At 36.1% G+C, this 17,032-nt stretch overlaps 2 protein-coding genes across 2 annotated transcripts; one reads left to right on the top strand and one right to left on the bottom strand.

The window, feature by feature from the left end:
- The first annotated feature begins 56 nt into the window (after positions 1–56).
- On the top strand, positions 57–8,060 carry LOC113404777 (ARF GTPase-activating protein Git). The gene is made up of 12 exons (XM_064215716.1): positions 57–248; positions 333–466; positions 540–652; positions 815–995; positions 1,390–1,520; positions 3,465–3,654; positions 3,731–3,803; positions 3,991–4,185; positions 4,395–4,531; positions 4,617–5,111; positions 6,976–7,218; positions 7,306–8,060. Exons 1-12 carry the CDS (start codon positions 185–187, stop codon positions 7,495–7,497), a joined length of 2,148 nt encoding a protein of 715 aa, XP_064071786.1. The 5' UTR covers positions 57–184; the 3' UTR covers positions 7,498–8,060.
- Positions 8,061–14,717: 6,657 nt separating this feature from the next.
- LOC113404780 (dynein axonemal light chain 4) lies at positions 14,718–16,578 on the bottom strand. The gene is made up of 2 exons (XM_026645797.2): positions 16,387–16,578; positions 14,718–15,225 (listed from the first exon to the last, which is right to left on the bottom strand). The coding sequence occupies exons 1-2, from the start codon at positions 16,456–16,458 to the stop codon at positions 14,977–14,979; spliced, it is 321 nt and encodes a 106-aa protein (XP_026501582.1). The 5' UTR covers positions 16,459–16,578; the 3' UTR covers positions 14,718–14,976.
- Between the last annotated feature and the right edge of the window lie 454 nt (positions 16,579–17,032).

Raw genomic sequence — 17,032 nt, 5'->3', positions numbered from 1 at the left:
GACATATACTATACCTGTTTTATCTTTTGTTTATTTTATCTGCAATACTTATTTTGGTTGACATTTCGCGAAATGTTTTATTTTTGTATCAAAGTTAATTATGTCTATAAAACAAGTTATTTCTATTAATTAAGTGTTTCTAAAGCTTGTAATAAGATAAAGTCTTCCAGGAAACTTAATAAAAATGATGATATCACGTTCAAAGCATCGTTCATCGGTGGAAGTGTGCTCTGATTGCGGAGCATCGGGTTAGATGATGTTCCAGTTTCGTCTATCGCTTTTAATTACTTCAGTACTGATTATTAATTGGGTTGGGTACTTTTGTGTTGTAGATCCATCATGGGCATCTATTAACCGTGGCTTACTACTGTGTGCTGAATGCTGTAGTGTTCACAGGAGTATGGGAAGACATATTTCACATGTTAAATCTTTACGACAAGGGTCTTGGCCTCCTTCGCTTTTATCTGTATGTAAATAAGATAAGTTATTGTTTATGTTGCGATTATTTTCCTTCTATAAATGCCATGGTTTTAATACAGATGGTGCAAGCACTGACAGCTCAGAATGTCAACAGTATATGGGAACATTCGTTACTCGACACTTCAGCTCCCAAACATTTAAGGAAGAAACCACAACCGAAAGATCCCCTTCAGTAAGAATTAAGTTAAAAAAACATATTGATTCATACAATCCTATGACCAAAATTAATCATTATTAAGAAAGAAAAATCTGAAGATAGTGTGTTATTTATGTGTATTTTTTAAAATGTAAATGATGTTTTTCCGAAATAATGTAATGTTATTAATTATTTTAGCCCAATAAAATCTGAATTCATACTAGCTAAACACCTAAGGCTAGCATATGTGCTAAGAGCAAGAAGAGATGAACCTCCAAGTGAGCTTGGAAGACAATTACACAGTGCTGTGAGGAGTTCCTCTCTAGACACTGCTATGAGACTTCTTGCCCAAGGAGCTGACCCTAACTATTACAATCAGGTATGTCAATAAGTTAAATTAAATAAAGATTAAATATAAGGGTTGTGTATGGTGTGTGGTGCTTAATGATTAAAAAATAAAACAAAAAATAAAAAACAACTGAACCTGTAGATGTAGTGAAACATAAAAAATAATAATTATAAGGCCTTCTTTTGATATCAGATCTGCACCTCACATAATCACTTGTTTTAAATGTATGAGTTCAGGTAATTAAAATGATTTTAAGCTGATTGCGACTACATTTTTGATAAACTTATTATTAATATATAACTTATAATTTGAATATTTAAGAAAAATATATTCATTAAATTTAAAATGATGAAATAGCTTGAGTACTTTATGCAAATTCTTTCTAAAATTATATGCTTCATGTATAAGCCGATTTTTATTGTAGGAGAAAGGTAGCACATGCCTCCATGTGGCTTGTCGTGCGGGACAGCCCTCGCAGGCCGAGTTGTTAGTGGCGTGGGGCGCCGATCCAACAGCACGAGATAGCACTGGCAACCCACCTGCTGACTGCGCTAGGTAACACTTATATCCAACCCATTATTTTTTTTTTATGTTATAGCAAACGAGCAGGAGGCTCACCTGATGGAAAGTGACTACCACCGCCCATGGACAACTGCAACACCAGGGGGCTTGCAGGTGCGTTGCCGGTCTTTCAGGAAGGAGTACGCTCTTTTCTTGAAGGTTTCCAAGTCGTATCGGTTCGGAAAAACCGCCGGCGAAAGCTGGTTCCACAGAGTGGTTGTGCGAAGCAGAAAATGTCTTAAAAATCGCGCTGTTGTGGATTTTCGGACATTAGGTGGTGTGGGTGATATTTTGAATTTTGACGAGATGTCCGAAGGTGAAATTCAGCAGTCGGGATTAATCCGAACAATGCCCCCATGGGTAGGATGCAAAGAAGGACCGCATCCCATCCCAATGTGATGACTTGTAGTGCCACACGCGGCGGCAGCCCACGAAACGCGGTGTACCGCGTAACCGGCACTGTACTCCGAACGAGACAGTGGTCCAACGAGCCCAAAGGGGGATCGACGATAATCTGGTAGCTATCCGGATGGGAAGTCAGCAGAAGGTCCAACAGGGAAGGTGTATGATCCTCCACGACTTGTATTCGCGTTAGCGAGGTGACCAGTTGTGTCAAATCATATGCTAAAGCGAAGTCGAGAACAGATCTACCCGCATGATCGGTAGTGCGTGATCCAAGCCATTCGGCATGGTGGGCATTAAAATCGCCAAGAATTACGATCTCTGCGGATGGGATCTGCTGCAGCACGGAATTTGTAGCCATTTGGACGTGCTCGACCAGTCGGTCGGTTTCGGCATTACCGCTATGGGACCTATAAAGGCACGCGTAGATTCGCGGATGGTCGTCGCAGTCTACACGCAGTCAGATAATCGATAGGTCCTGCCCTTCAAGGCTGCCGAGGCGTCGAAAGCAGATATCATCTCTGACGTAAACGCACACCTCAACTCGTGATATAAAGGAATGTTCCAATTTATACCCGGGGTAGGAAAGAAAAGTCGTATCGGCAGGAGAGGATATCTGAGTCTCGGTAAGAAAGAGCAAGGCCGGCTTCACCGTCTCAAGGTGAAAGTGAACGGCGTTCAAGTTGGAGTTGAGTCCCCTTATGTTGCAGAAGTCCACAGTGAGGGCGTTAGGGGTTGCCTTGTGATGCCTGCTCCGCTTGCCCCGAACAGTGGCGAGCGCAAAATTGCCCCACTCAGAATTCGGAGGGCAGCCTGGGCATCCCTGCTCAGGTGGTGTACGTCCTGAGCATGGATGCCAAGAGAGGGATTCTCCACCGCAGTCGCTGATGGTACCCTCCTAGGGTAATGTAACCAAATTCTGCACAACCATCATGTTTGGGGGGGGGGGGGGGCGATCGGGCCTCCGGGACTCTCACATACCAGACGAAACGCGGTAGCATAGCTACCACTATACGCCGGTTTTAAGTGAGAGAGTGGTACTTCCCCGGGCGCGCCGGCCCATTCGGCTGCAACCCGAAGGTATGCAGTGTGGCACTACCACTTAAAAATTGCTGGTTATAAACCAAATGTAATAAAAAACAATTATTAATAACTTCAAAACATACAACAAAATAATCTATATAATAATAAATGTTGCTGTAAGATCAACATCATCATTGTGAAATATTTTTTTCCTAACTAAAGAACATATAATAGTGTTTTAGGTCTTACACAAGAGTAGTTTATGCTCTACATACAATAATATTTGTATATGTTTTCCTCTTGTATATTTGAGCATGAGGAAACAAAGACCGCATTGTGTATTGATGTAAAAATAAAACAAACAGTTAAACACTGTTTATATTTAATAAAAGTATTTTTTTTACTGTATAACACAAACTTAGCATTTTACACAAATGCAAGGGTTATGGTACAAGTGTTTTGAATATGTATATAGGTATCATTTGTTCAGCTTCGTTTCGGGTTTTCCCCCAGACAAGGCGGGCACTCGGAGCTGGCGGAGCGGATGACGGAGCTGGTGTACGACGCCACGGACCGCATGATCCACTTCCTGACGGGCGAGCGCCCGCAGCACGCGGCCGGCCGGCACTACATCGTGCCGCGCGCGCACGACACGCACGAGATGACCGACGTCGCCAAGGCGGCGCGCGGGAAGCTGCAGCTGGTGAGAGCCCCGCCGCGCCACCCCGGCCACCCGGCCACCCCGACACTAACACTAAAGGTGCCGACCTTACTTGCAGCTGCCGAATCACCTGTTCGAAGAGCTCGTTATGGACATCTACGATGAAATAGATCGCCGGGAAACTGAAGCTAGTAAGTTTTAATTTATGTTTTTCGATTTTTAAAAACTACTCCCTATATGACTTACAAAATCATTGCATGTATGGAATGTTTGTACGACTTCTCGGATGAGCGAGATTTTTATAAACATAACAATTTTTACTACATATAAATAATAGAATACATAAATAGTATTAAATATTAAAAATGCCAAATGTAGTCTGGCAAACGAGCGCGACCGGGCTGGAGCGATGCGGGGTGGCGTTCCTGCCGGTCAACCCCGCGCTGTCGGCGCCGCGCAACCAGGGCCGCCAGAAGCTGGCGCGCCTGTCCGCGCCCGAGCTGGCGGCGCTGCTGCGCGACGTGCTGCTGGACGCCACGCGCCGCCAGCGCCTCGCCACGCTGCAGCCCAGAGGTACTGAGAGGCAGCTGCGAGTGGGAGTACACTCGCTCCGACTGCAATGTGATATGCGATATCTATAAAGGTAGTACAATTTACGTAGCATGGGATGGACACATGTTATCTATAACTTATCGACGATCACTCTTATCTCTACGACACCCTATACCAAGTATTTAAACGATAACTATGACTCGATTATAATAATTATTATTATGATCTAGGTTTGTCCGGACCGTTAAATCCGTTACTGTCGGCGAGTCATCTCAAGCACTTTTCCCAAATGTCCGATGATGAGCCCTTATACGACTCGGTCGCGTCAGACGAAGATTACGCCGCGCTTGCGCCGATCGATTTAGATGTAAGTATGCTTAACTTCTCTGTTCTTTATATATGAAAATTCTTAAAATATACACAATTTTTATATCTCAATTCAATGTTGACAGATGTCCAGCGCAGACCCGCGAACCGGCGAGACGGTATCTTCTACTTACAACCCTTCGCTACCGACTGAACATTCCAACTTGGAGCTTCCTCGTACCCACTCCCCGAGCCCCGCACACAGCCTACCCGAGCGAAAAACCGAAATCGAATCGCTCAAGAAAGAACTAGACAATCGAGATTCCACCATCACAGAACTAAAGAACCAGCTCAAGAACCTTCAAACGATAGTTGAACAATTGACGAAAGAGAACAGCGCCTTGAAGACCACCAGCAGTGTCGATGACGACCAGAGTATGACCTCTCAAGCATCGATAAACGAGAGCAACAACACTCTCGACCTGACTCCTCAAGAGCGAGGCCGGAGCCTGGAGACGGAACAGCTGACGTTGTCCGAGGACGTGGACGTGAGGCAATCGCTAAAAACTGTTCAGCGACCGGTCAGTATGTTTGAGGCTAGGGAGGGACCAAAGAATAACTGGCAGGTTACTAAACACCAGGTACTAATCAATAATTTACTAATTTCTACCTACCTTATAGTATTTCCGACGTAGTCAGTATAATAACATGTTTTTTATTAAATAAAAATAATCAAATAAAGTTTCAGTTACCAATATTATTAAATAATATTAAAATTGCTACTAAAGCACATTCAAAAAGTTCAACATGTTATTAAACGGCTACCTTACGTAGACTAACTGTGTAGAGATGAGGGATGGTAGGTGTCGTTAGTTTAATAATTAGATAAAGCATAAATACACCATTATCCTATTTATAGGGCTCCCAGAATGACTGGTGATTCTTAATGGTTGAATATTGACCAATGAAGTAGATAATTTAGTTCAACATTTACCCAAACTTTACTAATGTTAGATATTTTTTAACAAATGTTTGCTATTATTACTACAAGTACGAATCAAATTTTGTATAAATCTTAGACCCCATAAATAATCCAAGAATACTAATTTATCTTCTTAAGAGCGTTTATCAAAACTACTGCGAATCCTGTTTAATATTTGATATGCTGGTGTGCGTGAACCTGCGGTTTGCGTTTAGTATATCGCAACGTAATATCTTGACATATTTGTATTGATTATATGTATATATTGAAAATTATTTATATATGTATTATATGTATTTATTCTGTCGAGATGTCCCAGTTTATAGAACGCGAGTCCCGATGCGATTGCGATTGCGAGTTCAAACCCAGGCGACCTTAATTTGTGTTTATAATTATCTCCTGCTCGACCATGATGCAAAACATCGTGAGGAAACCTGCAAGTGTCTAATTTGCTACAAACCTTCTCTGAGGAAGAGGAGGCAACGAAAATTTAATAGAATATAAAATAATGAGAAATATTCAAATCTCATTTTAATATTGACTTTGAGAATTCTTAGATTTCAAGCAAAAGGCTCATATTTTTTATTATGTTAATTATATGGTCATGGATACATAAAAAAGTATTTATGATCGAAGATGTATCCCGATAAAAATCTGGTAAACGCTCTTAATAAAACTAACAAATTGATAAACAACATGCAGCCGAAGCCATTCGGTCTGAAGTATACATTTATACACAGGAGCCCGTGGTATAACGCAGGTTATGAAAAATATTTTTAAAAATAAAAATCCGTAATTCTCGTTGGTTTCGATTTCGCATGTGATTTAAAAAAACTTATAAGTCCGCCTTCAACTGCTCTCTACTCGTAACTCAACGACGATTACTCGAACACTCTAATGGGCATTAGTGTAGTCAATAATTATGCATGGAAATTCGTCATTTTTACAGCTGTTCCGTAAAAGTTCCGTGATCATTTTAGTTTTTGTTTGTTTGTCATTTTTATTCGAAACCAACTCATTGCAGTGACCAAAGGACAAATATTTTTTTTTAATAGCTTTATAATTTTGCTTAAAATTGTTTTTCTTCTTCTTCATTGTTCTTCTTCTTCTTAAATGTTACCGATGGCAAATGCAATTCGTTCGCTGGTTTTTACAAAAAATAGCTCTAAACATTACTGCAACGAGAATCTATAGCGAAGTCCATTTTTTTATTAATTGATATAAATTTGAAAAATACGTGTGTTCCTCGGGACGCCCGTCAAAAGTGATGATTTAAACTGTCCGAAATACGGCTAGCGCTGTGAGTTAGAGTGAGAGAGGAGCAGCCTGCCTATGCGTAGGCGAAAGGAAAACCAGACAGACGGTCGCAGTAACGGAGCGGTGTATTGTTCCAAAAGAAGTTATCACTTCAAAATCATATGATACGGCTAACAATCAATACAGACAATTAAATTAAATATTCACACATTCCGTCACTTGCAAATTTAAGGAACACAAATGAGCAATGTCTTTCGATCTCGTAGCTAACGAGTATCCCGGGGCTGGAGCGCTCGTTGACGCAGAGCGCCATCGAGGGCGCGTCGTGTGTGGGAGCGGGCGCGGACGCGGAGGCGGACACGAGCGTGGAGGTGCAGCGGCGCGCGGAGGCGGTCACGCGCTGCATACAGGAGCTGTGGGCGGCGGCGCGGCTGCACCGCTCCCGCCTGCCGGAGTGCGCGGAGTCCATCAGAACCACCGTCGCGTCGCTGCTGGCTCTCTTCCCGCCGGTAAAGGGAGCCCCGATTTGTTTAAAGTAATCTTACTGGCGGGCCAATAGATTTAGTAATTTGATGAGTTTCCCGTCGGGCCAGCAGAGCGCGGCGGGCGGCGCGGCGGGCGGCGCGGCGGACGGCGCGCTGGGCGGCGTGCTGGAGCAGCTGCGCGCGGCGAGCGAGGCGGTGTCGCGGGCGTGCGGCGCGCGCGCGTCGCTGGACCGCGTGCGCGCCGCCGCCTACGACCTGGCCAAGGCCACCAAGCTGCTCGTGACGCACGTGCAGCCGTCCTAGCGCCCGCCGCGCCCCGCCTCGCTGTAGGCCGGCGCGCGGGCGCTGCTCCGCTGCTGCCTGGCGCTCCGCTAGAGCGGGGTGGCGCTCCGGCGGCGCGGCGCTCGGGGACGATGTTCGAGTGCGAGACTCGCTTGTTATTTTCCTCGTGTTCTGTTCGTGCGTGCGAAGGAAAAATCTGATTAGTTTAGTGGTGATGCATTCGATATATTTTATTAACCTTGATGGGTTGTCTACGTCCGATGTATTAAAATGTATTCGCTAGGAACTTTGATAAAAATGTGCTAACGGGCGTGTCTATTGAGAGAAGATCGAAGAGCCCTGAATTTTTTTTAGTACTTTCCATTTTTAAATGTTTCTTAAAACTACCTTTCACTACTATTGATTCAAGAAAAAATATTGACTTTCATAAATGTCCATGTTCTCACAAATGAACAAAACTGTCAGCCCAAAATGTTTGTTATTATTCGTCGTCTAATAAGATTAGTACTTTATTTTTAAACTGTTTGGTTTTAAATATATTTCAATGCAATATTACGAAAGATTGCCACTCTGATTAATTTACCTTACTCATAAATAATGTTGAAACCAACAATACTATGCACATATGTTTGATTTTCTGGACAAACTCACTCTAATATTTTGCTTAACCTTACTCTATTATACAGGGTTATTAGTAATTCGACGTATTCCCGTTAGGAGGTGATAGGGGTGACTATTTGCGATAATTTAACCCCCATATGCATAATGCAAAAGTGAACAATTTTTGAGTTATCACGTTTTTTAGATTTTTTCAAAATAAGTCAAAATTGCAACATCAAAAATTTATTTAAAAAAAAGTTTCGATTAAAATCAACTTTTTTCTTCTGATTTATAAAAACGATTAAACACTGGATACTTTTCAATATTTAAACAATAATTATCGGTCCAATTTTAAAAATGCGAAACGGAAAACGATATTATTTCAATATTTTTTTTATGCTTTTCAAAGCAACCGAAATAAAATGATCAGAAAGGACGCTGGTGGAAATTCGTATTCGAACATGACCGAATTCGTACAAAAGGTCGCTCTTTAAAATTCCCACAAAATTGATTTAAAATAATATCATACCAATGTAAAAAAACTTACTTATTTACTTAACTTACTTACTTAATACAAATTTAAAATAAAATTTAGATACATAAACAGTTCTGAATGATTTCTATTGTTTTTCAGGCATACGTCGAATTACCAATAACCCTGTATAGAGGCGATGCAATGTTGATATAAATAGTTTGGACGGGTAACCCAGGCTAAGCCGCCTAACTGTCACCTGTGGTCTATTACGGTTAGATCATAGCAACTGTTATCTGATATCAAATCAAATCAAAAAATTATAAATCAGTATTATGGACCTATGCAGTAGCGTAATACTGATTTATCGACTGCAAAATTTATCAATCCGCAACAAATATTTGATAGAAACAGTTGCTATGATCTAACCGTAATAGCCCCGCTGCCCTTCTTGCGAATGCTTTTAGCATTAGTTTGCTCCTTTGCCAGCATATGTTGTTAAATCACCTTATTGCTTGATTGTTGCATTAGTCTAATAAAATATTACTTAGGCGGCTTTTACGATAGCCACGGATTGATATGGTGTGGCTTTCTTCTTTAATGCCGGCACCATAAGGTCTACGGATAACAGTTATATAACATTTATAATTAGTCTGTGGTATCCAATATGGATTCCTGAAAAAAAAATTGCATTTTGGATGAATTTGAACAAATTTTTGAATATGGAATCGTTAGCTAGTAGCCAATCACATGGATAGTGTAAATCAAAGTTTCATTTCTCTTTACTCTATCTTTGATGGCCTTATGCCATAGTTAGTCAATTTGTTGATATAAATGCAAGATAATATTGATCCAAACTTGAATATTGGACGCTAGGATTAAATTAATCGATTTGTATGATGTTTATTATATTTCAACTAAGCTTTACTTTTTCAAAAACGAAAATACTATTGGTTGTCGCTGGTTGTTGTCTATAAAATTAAGTCTTAGAACTTTGTTACTGGATAATGTATCAGTAACTCTTATTAATATAAAAAACGTTTCGATAAGATTATAATTCACAAATATTTAATGCATTTTAGTTTAATAACTTTTAGATAATTTAAATATAACAAAGTGTAAAAACAATTAAAGTTTTTATTAATGGCCAATATTTTGACAAATTTGGTCTTAAAATTGATGGGTACAGAAAGAAAAAAATAATTATCATAATATAAATTGGGAAATAGGGGATGATTTTTGTATATTAAACTAGTTTGTTTAATGTCGTACAATAACCCATAAGGAAACAAAATAATTATTTATTATAGCAGTTTTGTTTAATTACGTGGTTTATTTTTTGTGGTAAATAAATTACCACGTCATTAAACCTTGGTTCGTCGCTGCGTTTATTGCGATCTCCACTATACAATGTAATTAGAATGTTTTAGTATGCGCATTTTTTTCTGGCGCTCGTTTCTTTACCAACCGACAATTTTGCAAACCAACCTTCTAATTCCCTTCTTATTTGTAAATTGTTAATTTACGTAATGCAAACTTCTTAGGTGAATAAAAGTCCTTTCAGAGGCGTTATTTGTTAAAGATAAACGTGTGTTGAGGACGGGCTCATTCTTCTTTTTGTACCCTTAATTAATTTTTATTATGATTGTCATCTGCACATCAATTGTAATTACAATTTACTGCACTATTATAAAAAAACACGTATTACTTGTCAGGGGTTGTAAAATTGACACTATTCTGTTGAAAGAAGATATATTGTACATCGGTGTAATAGTGATTGGTAATAGGAAGTAATTCGTCACAAGTATTCTAGTATAGGCGACCCTTCTGGGTTCTAAGAAATTTGTTACACAGAGATTTTTGTATTTTTCGGTAGTCTATTAACAATGATGTGGCGCTAACAAAATGCCACGCTTATCTGGGGGACCTAACAGATCAACATGATATGATTTTTTTTTGTAATATTTCGTTTAAGGGTCTTATTTAACAATTAAATATTTTAGAATAATCAACGATGAAATTCACCAATACCAACGTCATGTTATAATACATACGAAAAGAAACAGATTTATTTTATAATTAAAAAAATTATGAACATTTTCTTTTGATATATTTTCGAATAAATATAATTTGTAAATACATAATGTATAAAGCTTCAGCAATCAACAAGTTGTATCTAATGCTTTGTACTTTAAATTTCTTGATAAAAATGCTTTCGGTGTCTTCTTAAACTAAATCTAAAATAAATACTTCATATTAAGTATAGCAATCGCTGATTACTTAATTTTATTCATAGTTTGATAGATTGTTATTCAATGTATATTTATAGAATTTATGTAAACACAGTCGCTACACACATCGCGAGCGGAGCAATATTCGTTATTATTTATTGTTGACTTCGATGTGTGTCGGTATTGTGGACACCGCCTTCGATTACATATAAATATGTATAGTGATTTACTTTGAATGAATCCAAGGATTTATACTAATTTCCATGTTATCTAGAGGTGCTTATTATCCTATAAATTGCCCATTGTCAAAGTACAGCCAGAGACAAAAATACTTAGTCATAAAAATACAATAAAATATTAAATATCAGGTTAGTTTAAAAATGCCTATAAACTTTGATAAAAATCTTACAACTATTTTATCGTCACTGTTTACATTTTAAATTAATTTTCGTCGCCGACTGTACTTGGGGTATTTGATAAAAATCGTGCCTGAAAGATGTTGATGTTATTCCTAAATTTCTAGACTAGGCTAGATCGATATTTACTATATATGAGTTTAGTAGATTTTATACTGACGTTCCACGATATGTTCATAGCTGTATGTATAGTTGAAATGGTGTAAATTTTAAACGTAGTTAGGCTGTATTACAGTGTCTTGTTGTAACGCTGATGACGCTCTATCGCTCTTGTAATCACTTTAAGGACAAACTCAACCAAATTTACCAATTTAAATATTTGATATAGCGAGAGAATAGTTTAGCAACGAGTTGGTCTCGAATTATATGAAAACAATTCAATTATTTAAATTTAAATATTATGTTAACGGGTACGATACAGAAAGCGTATATAAACATTTATAGTTTAATTTAGTTAACAATTTATCATATGAATTTATATTAATTTCTAGTATTAATTTTATTATATAAGTTTTTTTCAAATAATCACAATTACAATGACGATAGAGTTGTCAAATATCTGTCCGTGAATAGGAATTAGTTATAGATGTGGAACATAATAGTTTCTGTTGTCCTTGAAATATATATGACATTGAAACTACTAGAGAAAGTCCTGTACATATTATATTTCAATTGAAAATATTAATAATTTAATCTGTATCTGTAAATGATTCCTATTTACAGATAGTTCTGTATTGAATGCTTGCATATGGAATGTTTAGGCGATGTATACATAAAACAATTATACATTTGTAATGAGTATTATGTGATCACTATATGTGCCAATGTATATGTAAATGACGTATTTTATTGGTAAAGCACTTGGAAGGGATCCTGTTTCCGATCAATAAGAACACTTTTTAGCTACGAATAATAACCGAATGCATGTGTCTATAAAAATGAGATAAATTGTTTTTTTTATATTTTAGGACGTTCTGGTTTATATTATGAGCTATGTTTGGTATAAATTACACCATTCATAGCCTTAATACAAGGAGTTCTTCGTGTAATATACTAAAAACAATACTTAAAGTTGTACTTTACAAAATTATCAGTTCACCGACCAGTCAGTATTAATATTTTTTAATAATATTTTGGCTACAGCAACCATTCTCAAGAGAGACTAGCCAACTGCGCGGGACGCATTATACTGCATAACTGGACGCAAACACGGCTGGACTCTATTCCCTCACTGCCAATTTCCACACTCCGCTATTATTAAACATTTCTCGATATTCAAATCCAATAACTTTTTAAAAGTCGGAACTGGGTTTTGAATCCACTAGATTAACGGAGGCAATCGAAACTGATTAACTATTAATACAGTTATTTGTACGGAACACTTGTTTAACGAGTTCTATTCGTTTTTTTCTTAATAATAATTGTCATACGTTTTATAAACCGCACGAATGTAGTATATTATAGTCATCGTTTATATGAAACTAGTACCAAAAACACACCACAACATTCTCCTAGGAAACAGGATACCAATTTGATCCTTTTGAAATTTATTGAAATTTGTAACATTTAACACATTAAAAAAACAATTTTTATTTCGTAGTTTTTTTTACAGTTACCTATCTAATGATTCTCGTCGCTATGAATATCTTAACTAGACTACTTTATACAAAGTTCCAAGAACGATAATTATTTCCAGCTTGGTATTATTAATTTGTAACTTTTAAAATAGATTAAAAATACAAGCGGAGATAAATGTTTTGTGACACAAAACATTTTAAAATAAAACAATCAACTCTTTCAATCAAATATATAATATAATTTATTTTCCTCTCAAGTACTCAACTATTACATTACAATTACATGCAAAACCGTATAAATATATTATCTATAAGATAAAGGCAAAGTTCCACAAGGATCTGGCATCCATATTTGTCATCAGGCTTTGATTACATTTTGTACCTACATCATCGTTTCAAATATTATACATTAAAAACAGAAGTTATAACCAGCTATATTTTGGTTAGCTTTGTTTCAATTTTCTTTACAATTGACCAATGAAAATTGCATGATATTAACGGTTCTTTGTAAAATAAATTTGTGTAAATATAAAAATTTTGATTCGTTTAAAAATATGGCATTAAATGACCTTTAAATCTCAAGCTCCTTCAAACATAATTACATTTCATAGTCAGAGGTAATTGACTAAATTATTTCCAAAATAGCTACCGTAATGGCATCCGCATTAACATGACAACAGAATCATGTTTCTAAGAACGATTGTTGCCGAAGCCCGAACTTAAAACTAATTTTCAAGGTTAATTAACTGTAGTTTGGCATTATATTTGTTTCCTTGGTGTTCTTAAAATTGACATAGTAATTTAAATTGTATTCTATTAGGTTTTGAAATTAAATTTCAATAGTCTTCATTTTATTAGATTTTAAATAATTTTACGGTTGTTAACTTTTTTATTCTTTATAATAACCTACAAAGGTATTTTTATTAAAATCTTAATTTACTTTATATTTTTTTATGACAGTTTAATAATTATATATTACTGAGTTTGAACATCGTATAATAATATAATCGTGCAGCTGATTAGACATTTTCCATTTCTTGTTTGTTTATATTATCTTGATTGTTTGGTGTTCTACAAACTACTTATTTTTTAATGAATGTATTGAATATATTCCTAAAAGTACCGTTAATATAACTTAATATTCCAAGTAGCGACATAACTGTCTAATACTTAGATTATAAGTTTTTTTCCTTCGATCAATACCACCCCTCATAATCGAGCGTAAGATAGGGGTTGGTATGCTGATTTTGTGAATCAAAACATTTTAATTAGAGCTAAGCTCTTGAAAAAGGTACTTTTATGGTGATTATTTAAAAATTTTAAATTATTTAATATTTGTTTATTTAATATCCGTATGTATGTGAAATCTAGATATACATTTTTTTTCATAATAAATGCAATGAGCAAAGGGAACTTAAAATATTGACCTTTTGAGCATATTTTAAGTACCTTTCATATATTAAACAGAATATGCTGAAATATCAACATCATTAAGAGATGGGTTTATTTGTTTAGTTTATTGTAAAGCAGTGGCATAGCATAGGTCACTAGCACCCGGTGCGGATTCCAAATTTGCCGTCCTCTTATTTTTGCAATCGTTATCGAGTTTGAAGTCGAAATAACGGGCGGTTTTCGACATTTTGGTAGTACGAGTAACACTTTTGACAGATAATTTTAATTTATTATCTTCTTTTGACAGTTAATTTCTTATCGAGTTTGAACTCACTTGATTTATTTAGGTAAGAGCAAGTGAAACTATATTTTGAAAATTAACTATTAAGCGTGTGAGGCAAAAAATTAAATTTCTTTAAAAAAAGTTAAACCTCCGCAGCGCCGCCCCCAGCAAAATGCCGTCCGGTGCGGACCTCCCCCCCTCATGCTACGCCACTGTTGTAAAGTTTTTATTTTATGTTTTAAAATATTACGTAATTGAAAGACAATGAAAATGCAATTATAATCTTATAGGTGATATCGATCTTTTAGATTCCTTTTCATATGCTATTGAAATAGACTATAATAATGTTTCCCTTCATGAGAACGGTGAGGTCTTTCTTTTAAAGCACAGAAAATTTTAATACACTTTAAAACGCTTCAATAATTGATACATTATATTCATATTAGTTTCAGCACAAGAAACCGGTTAGACCCGAGTCGGCAAACGTGACGAATCTTTGAAAATATTTCTACAAAAGAAAGAATGTCACTCACGAACACTTCCAAATACAAATGGCTTGGTTACCGCCGAAATACATGTAACATATTGTTGTGCACTCATAAGTTATTTCGAAACCGTAACTCTCGCCGACAACCACGTGGAAAGCTGGACCAAATTTTTTATCCATGGACTCTTTAACCATACGAGCGGCCATTTCATTGTTTTGGGAAAACTTTTCGCAAGCTGTTACTGATAATTCAACAGCTTCAATCCGCATCTCTTCAGACATGTCTGTATGCTGTAATAAAAAAAACAATTAATTAGTCATATTTGAATCCAGAATATTACCAAATAGCTGCATTGCACAGTCAGTACAGTTCCACGAGGAAGTAAGACACGACCAGTAGAAATATTTACAGCCAGTGAATCTAGTAATAAAAATACTAGAAATACGTTTAATTTAAATAATAAGTATTCGACGAGCTGCCTCGATAATTTGATATATTTTCAGTATTTTTTTATATTTTGATAGAGTTGGTATCAATAACTCTTGTCTAATTTAAGTATTAGATATAATCTAATCTACAAGATCAGATAGAACATTAAAATATTATGATATGCAACTATTTATTGATCTGTTAACGATCGTCAGACGTAAGATGCGACGGCCCACCTGCCAAAACAAACAAAGCCAACTGTGTACTGTAAATTAATGCATCGCGGCTGTTAATTGATGATTGATTGTGATTTTAGTTCCACATATTCAATATTTTAACTTTTACCCCACTTAAATTAAAAATTGAATTTTATTTGAAATATATTTTGATTTAACTGAATTATTGTATACCTTTTTTATTATACATATAGGTACATCTTCTATACTTTTCAGTTATAAATAATGTATGTGCTTAGTAACGCAATACAAAGTAGATGCTTTCTCATATGAAAGGAGGGTTACATATAAACAATAACCGCACAAAATCCGTTATTTAAATCTCAATCAATCTCGATGTTACAAATCTAATATTTAATTATAACGTGACCATCATTCATTGTTTAGAATGTAGTAATTCAATATGTCACGGTGTGCGGAGATAAGCCGATGCGCAAGAGTGGCGTTAATATGCTGATCCGAAATCAGACCTTCATAAATTTTTATATATCAATGATTACAAGACGTACGTAAGTAAGTAGGTATATCTTTTATTTTAATCAATCGTATAATAAGCGTAGGTAGCAATAATTTTTTTTTTTCAATAAAAACATTTAAAAAAAAATTATCGAGTAGGCCAAAGCCAAATCAATATTAATGTCTAATTTTAATAAACATAAAACATACCTTATTTGTATTTGTATTCGTCATATTATAAATAATGTGAACGAAACCTTTAAATAAAATCAATACAAATTATATTATATAGGTATTACTGCACATTTAAGTATAATAAAATTAATTTACCCTTATTAAAGGATACGTGTGTACCACTTTTTCCGCCACAGCACCACCCGTAGCTGCTCCTTCTTCAGCCATTCTTAATTAAAACACAGTTATATCACGAAAATTGAAAACAAAAAATCGTAATGAAAAAACAGACGTGCGTCGCTCGTCGCGACGTCTCCCTACTGTTTACGCGTCGCCTTGGAAACCGTAGGCGGGCGGAAAGACGCGATTGATTTTTCTCAATAGTTTGGATCAAACTTGAATAGAGATAATATTCGCTTCTGCCGGACCATTTTTGACAACTAGTGCTTACCAAGGTCAACTGTAGGAACAAATAGGTGAACGGACGAAGATAGCCAAAACTACTATAATTATTAACTATCACCTACTCAGATAACATTAATTATAAAATATTTGGTAGTAAGTATATATACTTACTACCAAATATTTTAGTAGGTAAATATCTTATAGATTACTTTATTTATATGCAATTGGGCACTTTTACTCTATTTATTTTGTTTTTGCAATGTACTATTCACAACATTCAGATTTCCTTAGGTAGAATAGATCTTCTAATTATTAATACGTAAATATGCAAAGTAAATGCAACATAAGGTTTAAAATATAATTTTGATGCTATATATCTATTACTTGGTTTACCCAA

This window comes from Vanessa tameamea, chromosome 8 (genome assembly GCF_037043105.1).
Source record: "Vanessa tameamea isolate UH-Manoa-2023 chromosome 8, ilVanTame1 primary haplotype, whole genome shotgun sequence".
NCBI lineage: Eukaryota > Metazoa > Arthropoda > Insecta > Lepidoptera > Nymphalidae > Vanessa > Vanessa tameamea.
Note: the sequence above shows the minus strand (reverse complement) of the source record. Positions and strands in the feature narration are given on the sequence as shown.